This window comes from Sus scrofa, chromosome 2 (genome assembly GCF_054392235.1).
Source record: "Sus scrofa isolate SSC_HxYL_T2T_F1_AM1 chromosome 2, Sscrofa_HxYL_maternal_Yorkshire_Landrace_v2.0, whole genome shotgun sequence".
Taxonomy (NCBI): domain Eukaryota; kingdom Metazoa; phylum Chordata; class Mammalia; order Artiodactyla; family Suidae; genus Sus; species Sus scrofa.
The window spans coordinates 140,830,213-140,856,126 of NC_139384.1; the positions used below are offsets into that span (position 1 = coordinate 140,830,213).

Below are 25,914 nucleotides of genomic sequence, written 5' to 3' on the forward strand. Positions count from 1 at the left end.
TATTTCAAGGTTTTCATAAAAATGATCTAGATATTAAAATTACCATCATAGGACTTTTTCCCATCTATTATAATTGACTGGACTTCTTGATGTTCCTTTCATGAAACACAAAGTTTGTATCATCAGGAATCAAACATGAGAGCATTCGTATGATTTTTAACAATCTCAAAGCATTTTGAAGCAGGTCTCCTTTGATTTTTATATGTAGAAATTCATATAATATCCTTTTTTGGAATCAACAAAACAAGAAAAGGAGTTCCTGTTATGGCTTAGTGGAAACGAATCTGACTAGTATCCATGAGGATGCAGGTTCAATCCCTGGCCTTGCTCAGTGAGTGAAGGATCCAGTGTTGCCATGAGCTGTGGTATAAGTCACAGATGCAGCTCGGATCTGGCGTTGCTGTGGTTGTGGTGTAAGCCAGTGGCAACAGCTCTGATTCGACCCCTAGCCTGGGAACCTCCATATGTCACAGTTGTGGCTCTAAAAAGCCAAAAGAAAAAAAGAAAAAAAAAAAAGAACCCACAAAAAACAAAAAAGCAAAACAAAAACAAAAACAAAAAACATCAAAACAAGAGCAACAGAAACCAACCGATTGGGATCCAAGCATAAGCAATTCCGATTCATAATCTTCTGGGTCCCAGGTGTAACTTATGATTTCTTGACCCATTTTGGTAAAGGTCATCTTGATATTGGAGGAAAGTTCTAGTCCTCTTTGCTCAATCATACCTTTTTTCTGCTCACTTCAGGTGGGAACAGTGGGAATTATTTCAGGTCACCCAGGAGCTAAGCGCCAATACAACTAAAACCAAAGTTTAATCTGCAGCCTGTATAGTGACTATGCATATCAAAAGAGTAGTTTGGGAGAGAGAAAGATAAGTGGCAAAAGGAAGTGAAAAGGAAGATAAAGAGTGAAAAAATGAGGAGTTCCCATTGTGGCTCAGTTGTTAACGAACCTGACTAGTATCCATGAGGATGCAAATTCAATCCCTGGTCTCGCTCAGAGGGGTAAGGATCCAGTGCTGCTGTGAGCTGTGGTATAGGTTGCAGACACGGCTCAGATACCATGTTGCTGTGGCTGTGGCGTATACTGGCAGCTGTGGCTCTGATTCAGCCCCTAACCTGGGAACCTCCATAAGATGCGCATGCAGCCCTAAAAAGCAAAAATAAATAAATAAATAAATAAAATTAAAAAATAAAAATGAAGAGCGAAAAAAATGAAAGGGACGAAAGATTGAGACCTGCATGTGGAACAACCCACAAAACCCTCCTCTCCTGGTCACCCCTTCCAGTGTATAGGAAGCCCCGGGTTGCTGTCATCCAATCCAGTATATTTGGAACCCAGAGATTTTCAAATTTTCCAATAGTAGAACTGATTTTTCTGTCAAATGAAATTTTATATAGATGCCCAAGAGATGAAAACAAAGTAATGTTTCATTACGATGAATTTGCCTCGTAAGTTAACATTTACATTTCCTTTGTATTAAATTAATGGATGAGAACAAGCATATTTTAAAAACAAAAATTTGAACTTTGAGGATCCCAATCGAATATGTTTTGCTGTAACAAATTTCTATCTTTCATTTAGAATATTCCCAGCTAATTCTCAGAATAAAGTCCTGACACCTTAGTTTGGTTTTCAAAGTGTCTCTCTCTTCAAAGCTATTGCTTCAAACACTGTACCTAAACACAGATCTTCTCATTTCCATTTGTGTTTCTTTCTTCTTGCTTTTGCTTTCTCTTCATCTAAAATGCCTTTCCCTTATATCTCTCCATGTCTGAATATTTTTTAAAAATTTATTTATTTATCTAATCACACCACTGCGTATGTTTAAATCTTTTTTTAAAAGAGTCCTCTGGTGGCATTGTCACCGCTGTGGCTTGGGTTACTGCTGTGGCTCAGATTTGATTCCTGGCCTAGGAGCTTTTGTATGCTGCTGGAATGGCCAAAAAAAATCTTTTTGATAAAACCCTTGGAAGTGATTATCACTTTTAGTCCAGCAACACACGTATATAATGCACATATATAATATGTATATATGTATATATCTTCTGTAACACCAATACACACACACATATATACATATATGTATATATTATGTATCTTCTGTAATACCAACACACACAACATAGACTATACACACAACAGCATATAAATCATACAAAAGAATGTTTAGTGGCATAGAAAGATTTTTTTCCCATTATAGCAAGTAGAAAGGCAAATTGAAAAATATTTTTCTTCCTTAAGGAAAAAAAGAGAGCAGTGTATTTCTCTAATGTGTATTTTATGTTTGGACAGTAAGCCTGTTTTACTTTTGTAATAAGACATGAGTTAAGTTTTATTATCTGTAACACATAGGATGCCTTATCCCATACTTAAATAAAGTTTTGGAAAATCTGAAATCCAGACTCTCCCAAGTTTTTCTCACAATTACTCATCCAGGTATTTTCAAGGTTTGCCTAACGTTGAGTAACACGGAGGTTGAGGGCGATGCTGATGTTCAACATAGCATATTTCTGGTGTCCCTTTCTATCTGCCCATGACCTTTGCATTGGAAACCATCAGGCTACCTACTGGCTCATGTTTGCAAAGATACCACTGAACTTCATGGGTTGGGTCACACCAGTGACATTCACTAACAAAAGAGAAGTTGGGATATACTATTTCCTAAAGACCTAGGGGACATTTTTGGAATATTCTCCATAGAAAAAGGGCATCTAATTCTGCTGTGTCATTCTTGTGAATAACATGTGCACAAAGAAATTTGACTGTTGTTTCCTAGTGAAGGTATTAGATAAAGGGAATACCTTTCAGTCTACTCTGTTGGCCTGGTGTCCTGAGATCTCGTTTTGTGGCTTGTTCCTCCTGAAACAAAGAGGATATATTTGGTTGTCACTGATCATTTTTGCAAAAAGTGGATTAGGCAATTTTTCTTGAAATTTTTTCTTTCCTAATGTAGCATGAAGTAGAATTAAATAGTAGAAATGAAGGAATGTATTTGGAGATAGCAAACTCAGAAGGGGAATTGTTTGGTTACACAGAGGACTGTAAGAGGGCTGAGGAATGGATTGAAGAAAATGATCAAGCATGCATGTTGTTTTTAAGTGATACTTGAGACCGAGATGTGAGACAGCTGTGTTGTTGGGGTTTTTTTTTCTCGTGCCAACTTTCCTTATTTGATTGATTTTTTTCTCTGACAGCCCACTGTGCTGATAAATGTGTCCATGGTCGCTGCATTGCTCCAAACACCTGTCAGTGTGAGCCTGGCTGGGGTGGGACCAACTGCTCCAGTGGTAAGTTTCCACCTGCTGTTGTCTGTCTCTGGCTGTTTTTGCTGTATAGGCCCCTTGTCTGCAGATGACAGGAGCCGCGGGTTTCCCTCTTCAGCCCAATGCAGAACATGGAATGGATTCCCAGTCCAAGTCTTGGAAATCTCTACATGTATTATGCCCAGAACTGTTATTAATAGAGTATAAAGAAAGGTATGCGGAAAGAAGGAGATTTCAATAATCTGATGCTGCTACTTTTGTGAATGCGAATGCATTTTCCAGGGCAGCATCCAGAATGAGATTCCTTAATTCAGTAAGGCAGTTGTGGTGACATAGTTATTGTATTCTAACATCTGTTTGTTTTTTTTAATTTTTTAAATATGATTTTGATTTTTTTCCATTACAGCCGGTTTACAGTGTTCTGTCAATTTTCTACTATACAGCATGGTGACCCAGTTGCGCATACATGTATACATTCTTTTTGCTCACATTATCAGGCTCCATCATAAGTGACTAGACATAGTTCCCAGGGCTACACAGCAGGATCTCATTGCTACTCCATTCCAAAGGCAATAGTCTGCATCTTTTAACCCCAAGCTCCCAATCCATCCCACTCCCTCCTCCTCCCCCTTGGCAACCACAAGTCTATTCTCCAAGTCCATGATTTTCTTTTCTGTGGAAAGGTTCATTTGTGCCCTATATTAGATTCCAGATATAAGTGATATCATATAGTATTTGTCTTTCTCTTTCTGACTTACTTCACTTAGTATGAGAATCTCTAATTCCATCCATAACATCTGTTTTTACTTGTTTATTTATCGAATATATTTTCTTGATGATGAAAACTTACCAGTTTTTGGTTTTAAAACAGAAGGAAAATTGATATTTTCAGTGTTGAAAACATTTATTCAGCTCCGAATTCTGAGGTGCAAATAAGAAGTACTTGCACAGATAACTGGGGAGGATTATTGGTAATAAATGAAAATTCATAAACATTTTGGTATTAAATCAATTCATAATATAGTATATAATTTGTCTCCATTATGTTATAATTGTAATTCTAAAATGATGATATTTTGGACTATAAGGATGCCATTTGGACATAAAATCCTTTATTTGTTATTACGGGGATTAAATGATGGGATGTCACGTATCCAGTTGCCTTTCTGGATTTCACAGTTAAAACTTAAGTTTTCTGGCTAACTTCTTGCTATGCCTGTAATCGTGTACTCTTTCCTATTTTTTAGACTTCATTTTGCCTTGAAAAATTTGAGAAGAAATTGAAGTGCCACTAAATTGTAATGCATGAAATGTTAACATTTAGAGAAAGGAAATAGTTTTCAAAATTAGCAGCCTTTACGGACAACACAAATTTGTGCTCATGGCTACCAAATAGTTTTTTGAAACTAGTCCAAGAGGACTTCAAGCTGTGTAGATAAGCTGGTTTTAAGAATTTCTACTTGCTTCCATTTGGAAGTGGGGAGCTTACTCTAACTTGTTAGAACTACTTGTTTTAGACTTGTCATCTCTTGGCTATCTCTAACACAGATTCTCTGGGGGGCAGGGGTTGTCCTTGTGCTGTCTGTGCACAGAACATTCCGTTTGAAAGAGCCTTTTGATTGTGTCTTAAACAGGGAGCGTGTGTGTGTGTGTGTGTGTGTGTGTGTGTGTGTGTGTGTGTGTGTCTTTCTGTCCCTGACAGGCTTCTCCTTCCAATGGGTAACTGGCTTGCAGGGTTTTGTTTTGCTTCTGTAGCAGATCAGGAGTAGAGTGGGCATTTTGTTCATATGCCATTGAGGCAAAATATAGGGGATGTGGGATCTGGCTCATGTCCATTTTTCTGGCTGACTGACCTCAAATGCGACATTGCTTTCGTTGACTTTCAAGCTTAAAGATCAGTTGTGCCTACACACTTGGAAGAAAAATGGCATGATTATATAAGCCAACAGGAAAGAGAAGAGTGGCTGGATATATTCTTCTTTTGAGAAATGAGATTTGTTGCTAATTTCAGGGCAAGAATGTTATGGAATAATTTCACTGTTGTCCTAAAAACTGCAGCCTACCTCAAAAGATCAGACTGAAGAGTGTTTGTGTTAACAAAACAAAAGCCTACATGGGTTTCAAACTTTCTAGAACTGATTGAGGCCTTCTAGAGAAAACCGTTGCTTTATTTTGGAGTTGATCAACTTTTGAATGAATCCTCTAGAATTCTGACAACACATTTTCCTTCAAACCTGGAAGATGATATTGAGGCAACATTTAGTTGATTCTCCACATCATGTTTTGATTTTATCATGAACAGGAGCATAAATAAATATGGACAGATATCTGAAGTCTTTAAAGATGTTCTTAGAAAACATTCCTGACTCTTTTTTTAAGCACCTAAGAAAATGTTATTCTGAGCCAGAGCAGAGTTTTATCACTCTTTACATGGAGGTGTATAAATTAATTACTCTTGGCTAGATAATTCTTGAAATAAATGCACACTCTAGTAATCTACTAAGTAGCAGAGTTAAAATGTCTAATTCCCAAAGGTTTTTTAATTTCTGGGTCCCCTCCTCCCATATTTGATGATGTATATTAGATCCATAAGACAGTTGCTTTTTTAGTTAGACCAGTTCCTTATATTAGTCAGGGTCCAATTAGGAGACAGAAACTGCAGTACTTTTTTGATAAAATTTTAATTTTAGAACAATTTTAGATTTACAGAAAAATTGCAAAGATAGTAGCGAGTTCCCATATACCCACACCCATCTTAAGCATCTTAAGTTAACCATTAGCTTGTCAAAACAAGAAACTGCCATTCATACACCGCCAGTTAGTTCATTCCTAGAACATTATTATTTAAAAAACTCTAGGCTTTATTTGGATTTCATTATTTTTCTCCATCACTGTCCTCAATCAATTCTAGGATCCAGTCCTGGGCACGATACTACATTGTCATGTCTCTCCAGTCCCCTTAGTGGCCTGTGACAATTGCTCAGTCTGTTTCTTTTTTTTCAAAATAACCTTGACCATCTTGAAGAGAAGTGGCCAGGTATCCCGTAGAATGTCCCCCAGTCCGTGTTTTCCTTATGACCAGACTAGGGTTACAGGTTTTGCAAAGAATACCGCAGAGTTCAAGTGCTCATCTCATACTGTCATGGATGAAATTCCCATGACATCGCTGATGGTGTCATTACTAGGTTAACCGTCATTGTTTGGTAATGTGTAGTGTTGACCAGATTCTCCCCATGAAGATACTATTACTCCTTTCCCTTTTCTATTCTCTGGGAACAAATCACGAAGTCTAACCTACCCTCAAGGGTGAAGGTCAAGGATTAAGCTCCTCATCTTTGATGGGGAGTAGGGGGGAGTATCTACTCTTCTGTAAGGATTTATTTATTCTCTGCCCATTTAACCAGTAATTTATTTTTCTCAGTATGGAGTTATGTTTATTTATATGACACTTTGAGTTTTAAGTCAATATTATTTACTTTGTTGCTTAAATTGTTCCTGCTTTGGCAATTGGGAATTCTTTTAGGTGGTTTCTGTGTCCTTTGGACATGCCTCTGTCCTTCTGTTTGGTTGTTTTGTTTTGTCTTTTGAGCACTTACTTCCTTCTTTCTGCTCTTGTAGGATATTCCAAATTCACTTTGCGTTTTTCTTTCTTTAGTTCTAGAATGAGCCATTGGAGAATGGTATTTAGAAACCAAGATCTGGGTGCTGGGTGTGCTCATTGCTCCTAGAACACATAGTAACTGGAACAGGGAAAGTTTATTAAAAAGAATTACTACCTATAACAGGAGATCGGTATAGGGATTGGCCAGTGAGTAATAGATAGCACTTAAAGGAATATAGGAATCACAGATATAAAGAGCATCCACCACTCCTAGGGCTGAGGTTAGAACACCCAAAGAGGAAGCCCCCTAGGGGTATGATGCAGACATTGTTAGAACACAGCCACAGCTCACTGAATGGCAGAGAGGCTGCCGTGGTACAACTACAACCTTAGTGGAGCTTGCTAGAAGTCTGCTATCTGGAACTTGCTAGAAATCTGTTCTGTAGGATGCTTGGGAAAGCTGTTCCTGAGAAGTGATGTACCAGAAGCACTCTATTCCAAAAAAGGCCAAGAGAGATGCTAGGGGAAGTTGCTGGCTAATGGATGCTACTAGCCACAGTGCAGCGTAGGAGCTGGATGCTGAAGAGGCTGCCCATACTGATAAGCTATGCCCTCTGTGCCAAAAGGGAAGGAGCTGGTGCTGGAGGAGCATTGGGCACTGGGGCAACATGAGGGTCAGGTGAGCTGGCATCTAGAACCACTATGGGGAATGCCTTCCTCCTGCTATGTCTCTCCAGCACCTTCTAGAAAGTGCTTAAAGGTCAGTTGCTAGCAAAAAAAAAAAAAAAAAAAATAGTATTTAAAGGGCCCATATCCATTCTTGTTGATAAAACGAAGGATAAATTTAGTGCTGAGAGGCACTAAAGTGATAGCTAGTATATTCCACTCCTTTGGATACTCAGCTACTCCGTGCACCTTTTTATACACATTTAGACTTTTGTACGTGAATCAAACAACTCTACATTTCTACCCAATAAAATGCAGCTAGTTGACCTACAAGTAAAGATAGTCTCACTATTTTCCCTAAATGAGGAGATGCAAGTCCTAATAGTCACTGTAACCATTGCTAGTCATATTAATTTTTCCTAAAAGCCAGATGAAATTCCATTGAATATTTTATTACCTAGGTACTAAAATTGTCTTCCAATGCCTTTGATTTTATACAAAATAAAATAAAAAATGCAAACTAAGAGAAAAAAAGAAAATAGCTTCTACAGATAAACACATAGATGTCACAACCAAATAGAAATATTAAAACCTACTTCAGGCCTCTTTTCTGTAATTAGTCACAAGCTATATTTAAATGCATGGCTTCCTTCTTCCCCATGTCATATTTCTTCCCTCTCAGCCCAAACCTCAGCTGCTTAGGGTTCTTCACCTGGAGAAGTGACTCCAACATCCACTCCTGAAGGATCTCAACACTCAGTAGGCCTGCCTTTTTGGGGACCCTTTCCATTAACCTTTACCACTGGGCGTGGAAGTAGTAAGAGGTGCCCCACAGAATCCCTTGGGTTCCAGGCCTCTTCAGCTCTCTCCCATGATGTGGCAGGAGCCCAGTTTGCCCTTGATAATCCAGATCAATCATGCCATCCATGGAGCCACTCCTTTTATTTACATTATGCATCTAAAAGGGGCATTTGGCAATAAATTGATAACTGTCACATACAGCTATCTCTCTGTATATTTTGTGTTTCCCAAGACACACGGGAGATTAAGAGGCTGACAGGTACCATCCCAAGCATAAGTTTACCAAAGTTTCCCTTGGAGATTTAGTATGACTCTTTACCTTGTCAGTGGACGGATGGATTCCTCTGTGTGGTATACAGTCAGTGTTCCTGAGTCTCGATGTATTTTCTGTATGAAAACTCAGGTGTGTCAGAGAATTGAACAAAGTTTGTTTTCTTGGAGTGAAATCATGATTTATTTCACTAGACTCAGGCATATTGCTTCTTTTAAAATTCAATTAAATGATTTTTTAGAAAAGTATACACATTTTACTTTTATTGGCATCCTAATGTATACCTTAGCCTATAGGATATATAATCTATCTTACCTCCACCACTCCTTCTTCCTCATTCCTCTTCTCTCTCTGTTCCTCCCCCCATCAATAGCTCTTGTCCCTTCATCAATCCCCTAGTCCTCTTCTTCCCTCACTGGATGATAAACAACTCCTGGATGGTGAGGGATCTATATTAATCCCTTTAGCCTCCCTTGTGCTTATTGTGTGGTTGGAGCACAGTAGATGTTTTCTTTCATTTGATGAGATTGAATGTATGATTCTAAGAAAGTCACCCATGTGTTCACGACGTGTCCTTTTATTGATGATTATGTGCAAGGAACTGTGCCAGGTGCTGGAGATAGAGAAATGAATGAGGAACAGTGCCTGGTCCCACAGAGCTCACAGCCTGTACAAAAGTAGACAGAAGTATACATGTCTCATCTTGAGGTAGAGAATAGCCCCAGGACAAGAGGTGGATTAAGAAGCTAGAAATGGTGATGGGAAAGTAGAGGGAGGTTTCTTGGGAAGACTAAAAAGAGGGCCTGATGTAGAGCAGGGGACAGAAAGCAACCTGCTATGGGACAAGGGGTGATGCAAAGATGCTAAAATACAGACTCCTCTTCCAGAAACTTAACCAGAAAGTCAACAAGGAGGAGCCGAGAGAGAGAATTAGTAAAAGACAAATGCAGGCTCAAGGGAAAATTTTGCGTGTGTCTGCTTTTGATTGTTTTCTAGGGCAAAGGAGGCTGAGAGTCTGGAGATTGAATTGAGAGATTATTTCATTGACAGGACACTGCTCCTGAGAAGATACACGAGACACTGACACTGACATGGAGGGCTTAGCAAGAAGTACTTTCCATTCCCGACAGAACGAGGGAGGAGAGACTGGCTGGCAGGGTGGTGACAGGGTTCTGAGCTCAGGAGCTCACGAGCACGGGGAGAAGGAGCTGAGGGGTTCACACTTATGAGCCTTTCCTGGGAAACTGGGCAAGAGAGAATCTCCTGATACCAAGGGGAGCAGAAGTTGGGCACGTTGTTGACCATGATGACAATGATAGTTCTCCGTTATTGAGTGCTTAGCTTGTGCCAAGCATCATTTTGAGGGTTTTGTAGGAAGTAATACCTTCTTTAAGGCTCAACAGATAGAATGGTTATAATTCTTGTTCCTAGTTTACAGACGAGAAAATGAAGGCACAGAAAAATTAAGTGTCTCGCCTAAGTTTATATTTCTGGTCAACCATGGAGCTGGACTTTCATCTCATTCAGAGCCAGTAATTTTAACAAGAGGATGGTGCCTCCTAAAGTTGTAAAGGAGGGTTAATGAAAGTGACAAGGGTCGGTGACACTGAGGGAAAGGAGAGCAGGAGGCAGGGCTGACACCACCAGGCACATATCAAAAGAAAGTTCCTGAGAGATGCTGAGGGCACACCAACAGGTCATTTAAAATGACATTTGGGTGGATGCACTTGTAATTTCTCCATTTTTAATATTAATAATATTGGGCCAGATTATATTCATGATCCCTTTCAAACCTCTGATTCTATGTGATTTATGCTAATAAATACATGTCATCCCTGAGACCTTTCTTTGTCTTGGAAACTCTTTAAACCTTTTGTATGAGTAGCAATAACATATTTGTTTTCTCAACCCATATAATTCTATTTATGACTTTCCCTGTAGGGTAATTTATTTCCCCTCTGGCGATAGGACACATCAGAAACACAATGGAAAGTCCTAAATCAATCAACCAGCCAGCAGCCAGCAAATAGTTTTCAAATGCATGTTCCCCAGGCCTTTGGCATTCGTACCAAATAGAAGCAAAAAAATGGAAATGAATTTTGGTCTTGAAAATCCAAACTGAGTTTATTTAATCACCAATAGCATTTCTGGTTAAATGTACTTGGAAGTCATAAAAATATGCCTGGGAGGCCAGACCAGCTCAAATGTTTTCAGATACAACATTAAGAACACTGATAACCTTTTAGATAAAGCAGGCACGCCATGCTGCTTCAAGTAGTAAGAATTTGCCTGCAGGATATTAGAATAGGGGGAACCATTGGAAGGCTATTACAAGACAGAAATTGTAAGGCACCAGAGCTGACTTGCACGCCAGCAAGGTCTGCTGTAAAGGTCTATTGACGGGACACAATAGAGGATCGATGCTGTCTGGGAAGAGAAGATGCTGGGAGCTAGTCCTCCCGGCAAGTCGTTAACATACCCAGCGCACTGTCAGAATCACTTTAGAAATCAGATTGATGGAGCAGCAAGAGTAAGAGTGGAGCATTTGGTCCACTGGCATGCAGGCAGGACATTGATGATAGGTGGGAAGGACTGAACTGGGGATGGATGGTTCGTCCTCACTGCCCAAAGGCAATTGCACTGATGGAAGACCCGAGGCTTGGTAGAGGTCACACACGGAAACTGCCGATTGTTGCCTTTGTGAAGGAGTCTGAAACTCTGGGGAGGCAGACAGCTTCCTCCACCCCCACCCACCCAGAGCCCTGTTGGAACTGAACGCAGCAGGCTTAGGGCTCACCTTTCTCTGGGGCCTCACTTTCCTTATGCTCAAAATAAGGTTGAGAGTATCTATGCCACAGGCTTGTGGGGATTGAATGACACAATACCTGGGGAGTACTCAACACTCAGCACTGTGACTGGCACCGTGATAATGGCTCAGTAAATGGTACTTATGAACAAATCCTTGTGTGACAAACGTGCCTTCCACCATACTTCTCAGCAGACCAGTCTGGACTGGAGAATGGAGGGGTCGGCTCTTTCTGGACATCTCTTGTTTCTCCCTGCATGCCACACCCTTCTCTAGCTGGATCCTCTCTTGGTCTGTAGTTGTTTACCAGGAGGTTCCCCAGGCAGAACCCTGGGGGCAGATTTTTGCATTATTCCCAATCTCTGACCATGAAGGACCTTACCAGATGAATTCACGTCTGGTTTTTGGTTTCTATTGCTCCGGGTGTAGTGAGAACATTATAGATGTTTCTGTTACTTGCGCTAGTCAGTTCATATGCAGTGGCTATAAAGACAAGGCTGGGCTGTCATTTAATTTAACTCCACTCCACTTCATTTATTGATTTTTTTTTCTTTTTTTTTAAACTTTGTGTAATCTCCCTCTGCATCTGTTTATCTGAAAATATTGGTTCAACCTCTAGATATAAGATAATTTAAGCTTTTCCTACTCTGTTTGCTGCCACTCAGATCCAGGCCACCATCCTCTCTTAATTGGTCATAACAATAGTCTCACTACTGTTGAATCTGCTCAGGCCCCACTGGACTCAGTACTCAGTTCTCAGTACTGAGATGGGAGTGATGCTGTAAAACTATTCTTCAGAGCATGCTGCACCCCTTCCCCAAACTCCCCAGTATTTCCCATTATGTTAGAATAAATGCCAAAGCCCTGACATGATCCACCAAGCCCTGTTCCATTTCTCCCTCTCTACTTTCCCAATCCTTCTCATCCCACCACGGCTCAGGGTACTACACTGCACAGCCTCTGCCATCCTTTCTTGTTTTTTGTTTGTTTGTGGGTTTTTTTGTTTTGTTTTGTTTTGTTTTGTTTTGTTTTTTTTTTTTTTTTGGTCTTTTTAGGGCCTCACTTACAGCATACGGAGGTTCCCAGGCTAGGGGTCGAATCTGAGCTGTAGCCACTGGCCACAGCCACAGCCACAGCAATGCTGGATCCAAGCCGCATCTGCGACCTACACTACAGCTCATGGCAGTGCCGGATCCTTAATCCCCTGAACAAGGCCAGGGATGAAACCTGCGTCCTCATGGATACTCGTCAGCTTCATTTCCACTGGGCCACGATGGGAACTCCGTGCCTTCCTTTCTCAGAATACAGTAGTTTAAGTTCTGCCTCAGTACTTGCTATTTCCTCTGCCTAGAATACTCTCCTCCCTGGAATTTACATGGGTGGCTTTTTTAGGTCAATGAACTTTCAACCTAAGTGCCACCACCAGGAAGGGCTTTCCCTGACCTCTGTGTATAAAGAATATTCTCCCATAATTGTCTATTATTTCTTCTTTTTAACTTTTTTTTTTAATGGAACTATTTGAAAAGATATTTGTTGATGTGTTTTTTTTGGTCTGTATTCCCCTGCAGGCTGTAAGGCCCATAAAAACATGAAGTTTGTCTATTTTATTCACAACTGCCTAGCTCATTTAGTCACCTAATGTCTAGCACAGTGTGGGGGCCCCCTCAGTGATGCCAAATAAATATTTCTGGAAGGAAGGAGTGAAGGCGTACGTGTTCTAGGAGCAGTAATGGGTATAAACATGAGATATGAGAGATGAGCAAGATTCAGCCTCTTCTTTCAGTGCTTTCGATTTAACAAAAGGATTGGAAGTCCACCTACAGATGTATAGGCGAAGCATCTGGAGATGTCAAGAAGAGTATTCCAAGGTCTTCTAGAGAAAGGGTATGACCTGAAGTCCTTTCCTCAGTGGCCTTAAGGTAGCTCAGGCTCTGGGGGCTTCAAGCTTCACCTTGGCTATGTGCAAGGTAGGCTTGTTCATGCTGGGTGAATTCCCATACACTAGCAGCTGCTGTAAAATTGTGGAAGTCAAGCAAGGTGTACACAGTGTGGTTTCCATAAACTTTGAAGAAGTTGTGTATATAGATAGCTCCTCGCCCTCAAGAGAGGAAAGGTTGCAGGATAGGCACCAAAGTTATTCCTTGTATGGTGGTGTGATTTCTGAAAGGGTGACCCCATGACTAAGAGAGGTATTTGAAAATCAGTCCTTATTTGAATGGAGAATGCTTAACAAATCACATAGCAACCATACTCTGATGGCAGTAATGTGCTTCCTGGCTGTTCTGTGTCAAGTGATAAAATGTATTAGGTGGTCCCCTAGCCTCACTTGTTACCTTACCTGTAAAAATAGGCTAATAGATTTTAGTAAAGCCACATACATTTCTTCTCATAAGATTGTGTTGTTAATTGGCTCAAATTAAGTGCTGGTTTATCCTATAGTCCAGCATCATGACTATATCTGATTTCTTATTGTTTGTGATTGTGTCAAAGAAATTTTTTTAGATACTTGAAAACTTCCTCAGGGAAAATTAGAGAAAAAAAAAAAAAACCCTGCTTTTTCCTTCTTTGATTAAAATATCTTTTAATTCATTGGCAACCTCACTGACTTTAAAAAAAACTTGAATATTCGTACCTGTACTCTAGAACAAAGTAATCATGTTTGACATGTATTAAACTAATATAGGTAGAAAGTAATAAAGCAATGATGTTTATTCTAGTTATAAAGACTGCTTCAATAGGGTAAGTAGGAGAGGTTATAAGAGACTCTTGGGCCATAAATGAATAGTATCATAAAATTCTCTGAAAACCTAGTGATTTTACTACTCAGCACTCTTGCATAAAACAAGTGAAAGTAACTTCCAAAGAAAGTTTACATTTTAATGTAATTGACTTGAATTTGATATTAGTATATAGCTGTGAATTTTTGTTCATACGTTAAAGAAAAGCGCCATTATTCTTATCAGTAAAAAGAACCTCATGTTGTAATGTTGGTATTACACAAACCAAATTTATCCATGCTGTACATTAATTCTTTAAGACACCATAAGAAAATTTAAAAGAGAAAGAAGAGAATGGAGAAAGGTTTTTGCAATGTATAAAGCATGTGATTAGTATATGTAATATGTAAAGAACTCCCACAAATCAATAAGGAAAAATTCTTCAATGTTAGATTAGGCAAAGGATACAATAAGGTAATTCGGAAGCAGGGAAACCTGGCTGCCTAGTAAATATATGAGGATATATTTATTTTTGTAATAACTGATGAAGTGCAAAATGAAGGAATGGAGTGCCATTTTTTGCCATCTGATTGGCATTAGGATGTTGATGAGGATGTGACAATACCAAGTGTTGATAAGAATGCGAAAGGAAGATTCCACACACTGCTCCCAGAAGGATACATTGGCAGAATAATTTTAAAGAACAGTTTGAGTAAATTTTTAATTTTTATACAGCATGTGAATGATTCAGTAATATTATTTTTATTTCTTTATAATTTGTATACCTTGGAGAAACATTGGCATGTATAGAGATTATAGTCTTTGCATCTTCGTAACAGTGAAATTTTGGAAACAAGTGAAAATGGTCATGAATGTGAGAAAAGATAAATTTATTGGAGGCTGTTAATACAGCAGAATGCTATATAGCCCTTCATTCCTATAGATTGCTATATAGTCATACACTGTATAAGCATAAGTATCAACATTAGTAGATCTCAGTGTCGTAATATTGGAAGAAAAAAGCAGGATGCACAGAGGTAAAAAATTTTATATAAAACTAACACATAATACAATACCATATGTAGGCTCTGCACACACCACAGACTAGAAGGATACACATTAAAATCCTAACAGTGGTTCCCTCTGGGGAAGGTGTAGGGAAAGAACTGAAAACAATGTACAAAGGAGACAAAAGGGACTTGATCTGTGATGTCTTATTTCTTGCATTAAATGATGAAGCCAATGTGATGCAGTGTTCACAACTATGGTAGTACTTATAGTACTTATAGTCTTCTGCAGTTAATTTTTTTTTAAATACAAGAAAACTCCACCCCTTGGCCAGAATGAAGATAGTAAGTATTTGCACAGTGGTAGTCCTGAACCCTTCTGCATTGCCCACCTCCAGCTCACCTCCCCCTGAAGCTTTCTCCCCTTGATCTCCTCCTCTGCCTAGAGGCGCAGTGAACCTATGTCCTCCGTGCTCCTGGGCATCCTTGCACTGCACTGCTTAGCACCTTCTTTTATAAGTGTCACTGTGGGCAGTCTTTTCTGGTAGATAAAAAATAATCTTAGCTGTAGAACCGGCCTTAGGGAAGAGCATGTAGTAAGAGCTCAGCAAACAGAACTTAGTGGCCATGGAAGATGCTTAATAGATTTTTTTAGGAAAGAATAAATGAGCAAAAGAGTGAAAATATGGCAAGACTATAAAGCAAGATATGCTGTGATGGGAGTTCCCTTTGTGGCTCAGCAGTTAACCATCCCAACTAGGATCCTTGAGGATGGGGGTTCAATCTCTGACCTTGCTCAGTGGATTAAGGATCTGGCGTTGCCATGAGCTGTGGTGTAGGTCACAGATGCAGCTTGGATCCCATGTTGCTGTGGCTGTGGTATAGGCCGACAGCTGCAGCTCCAATTTGACCGACCCCTATCCTGGGAACCTCGGTAGGCCTCAGGTGCGGCCCTAAAAAAAAAAAAAAAAAACAAAGAAAAGAAAAAGATATCCTGTAATGGCTCCCGAGGTTATTATTTTTGCTTTGATTTCAGAAAAAAAAAATATATATATATATATATAATCCCCCTCCCCAAATTTTATCCTTGAGCTTTTCCTGCACCATGAATAGGGTTATCAGTATGCACTCAGAGAGAGACATCAGCATTTATATTTAGACACATTAAAGAATAAACATTTCACGCCCTTTTTTTCTGGTTCATAATTTGGGCTAAGCATCCACTGAAGTAATGACAGTTCATGCTTCGAAAATTCATTTAATAAACATTTTGAAAAGAAGAATAACGCTTCTCTCTCAGCCACTGAATAATATTAATATACACAGCCCTGGGTGGTTGTCCACAGCGATTGCTGGCCCTCTGTCAGCTCTCCAGCGGGGTTTTTTGACATGTGAAGGACATGAGGTTTTAGTGCTTTCAGCGGATCTGGAAAATACGTTTTTATTGTTCTTCATGGATGGAGAAGCTTTACAAACTGGTTGTATTTTTAAAGCACTTGATGTTTTGAATGAGGTTCTTTTCTCCTGCATCAACAAAGGGAGTGACATACCCTAGCCTTGTTACCCTGAGGCACAAGGAGGGAGATCACAGAGAGATAAAAGAGCCCAAGGAAACCAAGGCTTGAGAAGAAAGGGTGTGTGTTTCAGGAATTGTGTTTCCCTATCCTTTGAGACAGCAGAAAATTGTTTTGGTCTTCTCTCAAAGCCATTCCCTCTGCAGAGATCTTTTCTTAAGAGTGACTTATTTGTACTTTGTCTATCGGACTATGAAGGACTGCATTTTCTTCCCTATTAATTTCTCTCATCATCACAGATTTTCCTGTGTTTAAAGTCAATGGAGAACATCCTGGCAACACTCCATGTAAAAAAAATGTTTTTAAGTCAGTATAGCTGACTGATGTCTCCTAATAGATAGTTGACATTTAGATGTTAAAGGCACTTCCAGTCTAAGTTACTTCAAACGGCACCCTGGTGAGGGTAGTTATATATTATAAATGGATAGCACTTTCTCTATGATAAACATGAGTTTCAGGATTCTTTTTTTCTTTTTTTTTTTTTTTCATGGTCTCACCTGCAGCACATGGAAGTTCCCAGGCCAGGGGTCAGATCAGAGCTGCAGGTTCGCCACCACTGAATCCTTAACCCGCTTAGCCACCAAAGGAACTCCATCAAGAAGATCCTGCTGTGTAGCACTGGGAACTATATCTAGTCACTTATGATGGAGCATGATGGAGGATGTGAGAAAAAGAATGTACATATGTATGTGTGACTGGGTCTCCTTGCTGTACAGTAGAAAATGGACAGAACACTGTGAACCAGCTATAATGGAAAAAATGAAAATCATTTAAAATAAAAAAAAATTTTAACAAGCAAAAAAAAAAATTCAGTATATGATCTCACTGTAAGTATCCAGTAGCCACAAGTTTTTTGAACCCCATTGTCATTCTACAATTTTACTTCTAAGGTTTCTTTAGACAAAACACAAGTACACAGAATTGAGCCCTTTTTTGTTCTCTGTAATTCAGAACCAATTGCTTTTTAAACAACATCTATGCTTCAAAATATGTTTCTAGGGTGCTTCTGTGGTCTTAGTGGGTGTGGATAAGCTGGAGAAAAATGAAGGCCTGGGACTGGTGCTTTCTAATGTGGCAAGATTCTCCAGATTTTATGATGACTATCTACTTCTGTACGCTAACGGAATGGGGGTGATTGAGATCTTCACTTGTTTGTTTCTAAGTTTCTCCTTTTCCATTTCTGGGCTCTGTCACGAGCCTATGCCTCTGGACACATTAATCATCAGCAAGGGAGAAATCTGAATCCAGTTTTTAATTGACAATTAAGAAGAGGATGCAGATTAACACTGGGTTTCATCACAGACCTAAGTCTCTTCCAATTGGCTTTTGTAAAAATGAATGAAAAGGGTAATTCCAGGGCTCGTTTTTTACTTCACGGAGTTATTGGGCAGTTTGTTTTTGGAATTCACATTGTGGGAACCAAGTTGTCCTTTCTGGCCTGAATGATTCATACAAGACAAATAATACCAACCAATGACAGGCCTGTTATTCCAGCTTCATATACAGCTGGAGGATGTTTTTCTAGGGGTGGGACATTCCACTGTGCCAACCACGGAATGAAATCTCTGCTGTTACCAGATCTGTGCTGTGTCACACATAAAAATGAGTACTTTGGTATAATTAGTATGTTTCACCATCTCCATTTTACAAAAAGAAAATTAAGTATACAAAGGTCAAGGTCTTGCTCAAGTTTCCATGGCTGTGAAGTTGCAGGGGCCCCACTGAGGCTAGGCCTGTCTAATGCTAAGGGATACTACCCTTCCTTGAGCCAGCTAGTGATTGATGAATTTTGTAATAAGGTGAACTTGCTGGTAAATATCATTCCTTTCTCTAAGGGAAAAGTGATTTCATCCCTTTTTTTTTTTTTTTTTTTTTTTTTTTTTTGTCTTCTGATGGAGTCCTTTGTATGGACAGTGTGTTAACATGCCCTTGTTCCTTCCTCTGGACTATATCTCCATTTGGTATCTCTGCTGGCGCTCCTTTCCTTATTCTTTGTCTACACAGAAACAGGAGATTTACTAAGCCATCTCTCATTTGTTCAAAGATTTTTTTCCCCCTAATTCCTTTTTTTTGTCAGCACACGTATGGGTGTGGACAGGTTGGAATGTTCCTCATCAAACCAGCTGATGAACCTGCCGCTAACTCTTTGAAGCCTGGGAACTGTCCTTTTAGGCAAACAAGTATTATTTCTTGAACATCTGTAAGACTTTTGTCCTAGGATGTTCTCTTAGAAAAGCAGGCAGAAGCCAGTAATGTGCACTTATATTAGGTCCTGTAATTGTTTTGTTTTTGTCTTTTTTTTTTAGGGCTGTACCTGCAGCATATGGAGGTACCCAGGATAGAGGTCAGATCGGCGCTGGAGCCATCGGCCTACTCCACAGCCAGAGCAATACCGTATCTGAGCCCCATCTATGACCTATACCACAGCGCACGACAACGCTAGATCCTTAACCCACTGAGCAAGGCCAGGGATCGAACCTGTGTCCTCATGGATCCTAGTCAGATTAGTTTCCACTGAGCCACAGCAGGAACTCCCAGGTCCTATAATTGATGAGTGTTGCTCACGTGGGCTGGTCTGCAGGATATGCTGAAGATTGCAGCTTGGAGGGCATCCGTGAGTTCGGGTTGAACCCTCGCTTCACTTGAATGCTAAGTGACGCTGAACAGATTATCCTATGAATCTATTTTGCACATGAAATGTTGGACGAATTATACCTATCTCATTGTGTTATTGTGAGTTTAAAATAAAATCGCTGCATAATGGTGACATGTGTTTGAAACTCAATCTATCTTGGAAGCTCTTCCCTCTCTCCCCATCCTTTGTGTGGAAAAGGGGACGTGGGTTAGGAGAAGAGAGCATACCTAGAATCGTGATGATGGTTTTTACAGGTTTCTCTACTTGTCCAACTTAGTTATAATGCTCTGTGTACATAATCACTTTTGTTCACTCACCAGATCTATCTTGAGAGCCAGCCATGTGCCAGGTTCCATATGAGCCTACTTTTCAGGTCAGAGTGCTCCTTAGCAGAACAGCTAATGGCATCAATACTGTTTTCACAGAAAGCTTACTGGCTTTTAACATTATTATCATTATTATTATTATAATTATAATAATAATAATTATTATTATTTTGACTTGGCATAGAATCATTTTTAACTCACAGAAAGCTCTTCAGATCTGACCGTCTCCTTAATTTTATTTTCTCCTTGAGATAGTGCCCTATGTTCTCACTACTGAAGTAATTTCCTGTTTTCAGTGCTCCTAATACTGAGTCATTAGCTGACCCCATAGGCTTCCTCAGTGAAATGTCTTATCATTGGCTGCTCCACCTTAGCGGATCATATTTAGATGAGAAATGCAATTGCAGTATATTATGCTTAACCCAAATATGTGATTTCATTGCTTCAGGAGCAGAGTGACCTCGTGAAAAGTGCTGGGACTTTTGTTTGCAGATAGGCGTGGGTTTCAATACTTGACACAGTCGGGTGTTTTTGGATGTTTGGCCCAAATGTTTTCATCCTAAATATCCTCTGTGTGCTAAACAAATATCTCGGATGTGATGATGAGAGCCACCCTGTCAGGGCTGTACCGTGTGGAGCACAGAACGTGGCACAGTGAGTGTAAATGCTCAGCAGATCGAACCACTTTAAAACGTGATTTTTTTTCCCTTGCTTTTCTCTTACCTCCAAAGGGATATATTCGATTGCAGAAAATTTGGAAAATCTAGTTAATCCAAAATAAATAAAAGAAAAATCATGCAATCTTAAGACACACAGTTTCCCGCTGGTCCCAGCTGACCACAGAACCTTTCAGTGTCTGTCTCTCTGTCTTTTTTATTCTCCCTCTTTTCCCCCCTCCCCCACATATAAGTTTCAACCACATACAACGGCTGATATTAGGCCATTTTTGACCTAAATTAATGTCAGTTTCATCTAGTTTGATCTGTTGCTACAATTAGATCATGTGGTACATATCTTTGAATCTACTTTTTAAAATGATGATACTGCAGACATCTTTCAAGTTCATTAAATATGCTTCTATAATATCACTTTTTAAAAGATTTTGTTGGAGTATGCTTGACTTAGAAAATTGTGTTGGTTTCAGGCGTACAGCAAAGTGAATCAGTTATGCATATACATATAGTCACTCTTTTTCGGTTCCTTTTCCCATATAGGTCATTGCGCTGTATTTAGATTACCCTGTCCTGTAGAGTAAGTCCTTGTTACCTATGTATTTGATATATAGTAGCGTGTATATGTCATTCCCAACTCCCTAATTTATCCCCCCACCCCACATTTCCCCTTTGGTAACCATGAATTTGGTTTCAAAATCTTTGAGTCTGTTTCTGTTTTGTAAGTTCTTTTGTATCACTTTTCACTAGATTCCACATATTAGTGATCTCATATGATATTTGTATTTCCCTCTCTGACTTACTTCACTTAGTATCATAATTTCTAAGTCCATCCATGTTGCTGCAAATGGCAATATGTCATTCATTTTTATGGCTGAGTAGTATTCCATTGTATATAGGTACCACATATTCTTTATCCAATCCTCTGTTGTTGTTGTGTGTTTTATTTTTTAGAGCTATACCATGGTATATGGAAGTTCACAGGCTAGGGGGTCGAATGGAAGCTATAGCTGCCAGCCTATGCCACAGCCACAGCCACAGCAATGTGGAATCAGAGCTGCATCTGTGACTTACACCACAGCTGGATCCCTGACCTACTGAATGAGGCTAGTCGGATTTGTTTCTGCTGCACCACAACAGGAACTCCTCCAGTCCTCTGTTGATGGACATTTAGGTTGCTTCCATGTCTTGGATATTGCATATAGTGCTACATTGAATTTTGGGATGCATGTATCTTGTTGAATTATGGTTTTTCTCCAGATTGTTGGATCATATGGTAGTTATATATATTCAGTTTTTTAAGGAAACTCCATACTGTTCTCCATAGTGGTTGTACCAATTATAATATCACTTTTATTTTATTTTAAACAATAGATATTTATTTCCTAACCAAGTTCCAGAGGCCAGAAGTCTGAAATCAAGGTGTCACAAGGTGATTGCTTCCTTCCGTGTCTTACAGCCGGCTGTCTCCTCTTCCCTGTGCCATCAGACAGTCTTTCCTCTGTGTGTGTCTTTGTCCTAATTTCCTCTTCTTTTTTAAAAAGTTAAAGTAGAGTTGATTCGCAATGTTCCTTCAATTTCTTTTGGGCAGCACAGTGACCAGTCATGCACAGTTTCCTGTGCTGTACTGTGGGACCCCATTGCCCGACCATTCCAGATATAACATTTGGCATCCAGAAAACTCCCAAATTCCCCATCCATTCCACTCCCTCCCCTCTCCCCCCCCCACAAACCACAAGTCTGCCTTCCTTGGCCATGGTCTGTTTCTGTTTTGTAAATAGGATCATCTGTGCCATATTTTAGATTCCACAGTTGAAGCAGTATCATATGGTATTTGTATTTCTCTTTCTGGCTTACTTTACTTAGTGTGAGAATCTCTAGTTCTGTCCACATTGCTGCAAATGGCTTTTGTCTTTTTTATGTCTGAGTAGTATTCCATTGCATATATGTACCGCATATTAAGAAGATAATATCACTTTTAATTGATACATGATATTCCATTACATACTGATACCAAAATGTTTTTCACCAACCCTCTATTACTAGAGCATTAGGTTGTTTTTTCCATTTTTTTTTTTGTTTTTTTTCTTATTGTGAACAGTGCTGGGATAAACATCCTTATAACTTTGGAGGGAGTAGAATGTAGTGGTTTAGGATCCAAGCTACAGATAGGAGGTCTGTGCTTCACTGCTTTCTACCTGTATAGCTTTAAGCAGGTCACCTGGATCTCAGTTTCTTCTTCTATAAAATAGGGGTCACTGTAGTCCTCGCTTCATAGGAACACTGTGAGAGTTCATCTATCTCAGGTGCTTAGAAGAGTGTCTGTGGGCACAAGGTACAATGTTACCAGTGGTTTCACTGTTGTGGATTGTTACTGTGTCTTTACATAATTATGTTTGTTTCTTTTGGAAAAATCCCCAAAGAGGAATTTAAGAGTAAAGGGCTTTTGATACACTTTTCCAGACTAATCTCTAAACTGGATGTGGTAATCTGTTCTCCCCCAGCAGTGCTTGTGAGTGCTGGTTTTCATGAAAAGGGAGAGATTATCATTCTCACTGTATTGGGCATTATTATTACACTACTTCATGACTCAGGTGTGGTTTTTCACAGCTTGGTATCTGTGAATCAGAATGCTTCCCACCACCATTGTCAGCCAGGTGACTGCCAGGACATGGTTGTATGAACCCTTCTGTTGACAGTTGCTAAGATCTAGAGGGTGTCTGTGTCTCCTAACACCCATGAAATTCGGTTTTGTTTGAGGGCTAGGACACAAGGCAAACATATAAGACTGTGTTCCAAGTGTAAAGTGAACATCGTAGAAAATATATAACCTGTTTTTCAGAGAGCATCTCAGATTGGATCCGTAAATGGATCAGAGGGGTTTCTGGACTGAGCTTGGCAAGCTGAGGGGTACTCATGGTGGAAGGAGATGTGTCTAATATCTCTTCTCTGCTTACTTCTATACTTTTTTTTGTCATGCACACAGCTAAGAAAGATGACAATGACCTTGATGCAATAGCGTAGAAGCCTAAGAGTGTGGTCATGGATGTTTGCCTTTTGGCTGTTGCACGTATCATTCTTTCTGAATGTGGACCTCCTGCAACCTCCCTTTTCTTACAGTCTCCCCCCTTCCCCCCTAAGGGTCTCAGCATGGACTCTACACTTCTGATATTATGCAGTAGTTTAAAATTCCTTTTACTTCCAAATGATGAGAGCTCATTAGAGCAAGCTGTCGGTGCTGAGACATCTGCAGGAGTCTGAGCAAGTATCTGCTAGCCCATTTCTAGCTGTTAGCAAGATGAGAGCTGAAAGCAGAAGCTGAAAAGGAATCATCACTCCATTATTAACATTTGGGTTCTTTTTTTTTTTTTTTTTTTTTTTTTTAAAGCAAGCGCCTGTTGGATCAGCATTGTTTATTTTACTTTATTTGGCCTTGCCTGCAACATGTGGAAGTTCCCAGACCAGGGAGCAAACTCATGCCACAGCACTGACAATGTCAGATCCTTAACCCTCTGTGCCAGGGACAGGAACTCCAGCATTTAGGTTTCAGTTGAATCTGAAACAAAATTTTGTTCATTTACCTTTTCCTATTAGGATATTGGAGTTATTTCCATGTTAACTACATTCTAAAACATTTTATTTTTTTTGAAGAATAGTTGATTTATAATGTTGTGTTAATTTCTGCTGTACCACAGAGTGATTCAGTTAAACATACTACATTTTTTTAAGTCTTCAATGGGAAGTAACCAGCCTAGTCCCTTTTTTTAAGGGTCGCAACTCTTGCACCTTGAGATTCGAGCAAGGTGTTAAGTAAAAGACGTCCGATGATTTGAGTTCAGGCTCTCTCCAAACTGTCTTTCCAAACACAGCACTTGAATTGAGGATAATTGGTCAAGCTCAGCACTATGTACAAGGGACAAATTCTGCTTCTTGTCTAGACAGTCAATATAGTCTTTTATCTGCAGTAATCAGGGAAGAAAGCTGCCTTTTGTGTGATAAACTGTGTAACTCACTGAGATACATTTAAAAATGGATGTGTTGAAGCAGTTACATATGACAGATGAAGAAAGGAAAGGAAGTCACAGTGACACTTAAATCTAAGCCAGGCTTCTGTATCTTACTTGTTCTATTTCCTGTCTAATTATCTGTAGACCTCTGTATGTGGATTTTCCTCCCAGATTATCCACGTTGGTGCCTAGTAGGCCCACGTATCAGTGGCCTTTTAGGGAAATACAACCCCGAGGGGGGGAAGCTGTCACTTCAAAGCATGCCACAGTGCTTAGATAGAGCCAGGAAATGAACCATGTCGGCATGATAATATTTCCTTAAAAGCCTGAAAACCCTTTCTTAATGCTGATAGTTATCAATTTCTGCTTTAAACTTGTTTCTACCATGAGGAGCTATCTTAAAGTTTTCTGGTTTTTCGGTTTTTTTTTTTTTTTTTGCTTTCTAGGGCAGCACCTATGGCATATGGAGGTTCCCAGGCTAGGGGTCAAATTGGAGCTGTAGCCCGCTGGCCGACACCACAGCCACAGCAATGCAGGATCCGAGCCTTGTCTGCAACCTACACTGTAGCTCATGGCAACGCCAGATCCTTAGCACACTGAGCAAGGCCAGGGACTGAACATGTGTCCTCATGGATGCCAGTCATGTTCGTTAACCACTGAGCCACGACGGGAACTCCAAGGTTTTTGGGTTTTGTTTTTATCTAATCCCAAGAAAATAGAATTGGTTTCTGCAGACCACTCTGCTGGGAGAGAAGCTGTTGAGTGGGATGTGCAAATAAATGGGTTATGAAGGAGAGGAGAGACCAGTTCTGTCCCCTCAGTACTTGACTTCTTCCTACCACTCTCCTCTTATAAAATATACTCTATAAAACATATGTGCTCCAGCCCACTCTTATCACAGTATCACCATGGAGGAAAGAACTCTACATCGTCATGATTTTTTTTAATGCTTTTGCCAAGATTCTGAAGTCCTTATCAAGGTCATTTTATTAGCTCTATTGGCTTTTTGTCTGTGTTTCCATCGTTTAATCCTCCATGAGACACAGGGAAAAGATAGATATTTCATTTAATATCGGAGGCCCCCAAGAAGTTGAGAAGGATGTGGAAATTTTAGAGAGGATTCAGCAAAGAAAATGAAATGAATGAAACAATAAACTTTAAAAAGCACATATCGAAGTGGTAGTACTTAGCATAGCAAAGAGCAAGGTCAGGACGTCTTCATGCTTAAAGAATAAAATCATTTATAATATAGAGAACAGTGATGCTGAAGGCTGACAATACTGTGAGGAGGGTGGGTAAAAAAGCGTCAAATTATAGGATGATGAATTCGCTTATGTGGATTGAAGATTTTCCTTATCCTTAGGATCGATGAGCCAGGGAACAAGTTACAAAGGACTGTGTAATTGACTTTGAGGGGACCTTAAAAACAGGATAGATTCTTCTATAGCTAGGAAAGCTGATAGGACTTTAAGGCACATACTATGTAAGTTTTTGTAGTTTTTTTTGTTGTTGTTGTTGTTGTTGTTTTAAAGAATAGATCCTAGATTGAAAGTATTAAAATTGA

At 39.6% G+C, this 25,914-nt stretch overlaps 1 protein-coding gene across 8 annotated transcripts in view; it reads left to right on the forward strand.

Annotated features, from left to right (window-relative positions):
• MEGF10 (multiple EGF like domains 10) overlaps window positions 1-25,914 on the forward strand; it is a 174,152-nt gene that overhangs the window by 81,679 nt on the left and 66,559 nt on the right. For all 8 annotated transcript variants that reach the window (XM_021084704.2, XM_085014442.1, XM_085014441.1 and 5 more), the window contains exon 5: window positions 3,200-3,292. In XM_021084704.2, coding sequence (XP_020940363.2) covers window positions 3,200-3,292 — 93 coding nt within the window. The remainder of the gene's footprint in view (window positions 1-3,199; window positions 3,293-25,914) is intronic.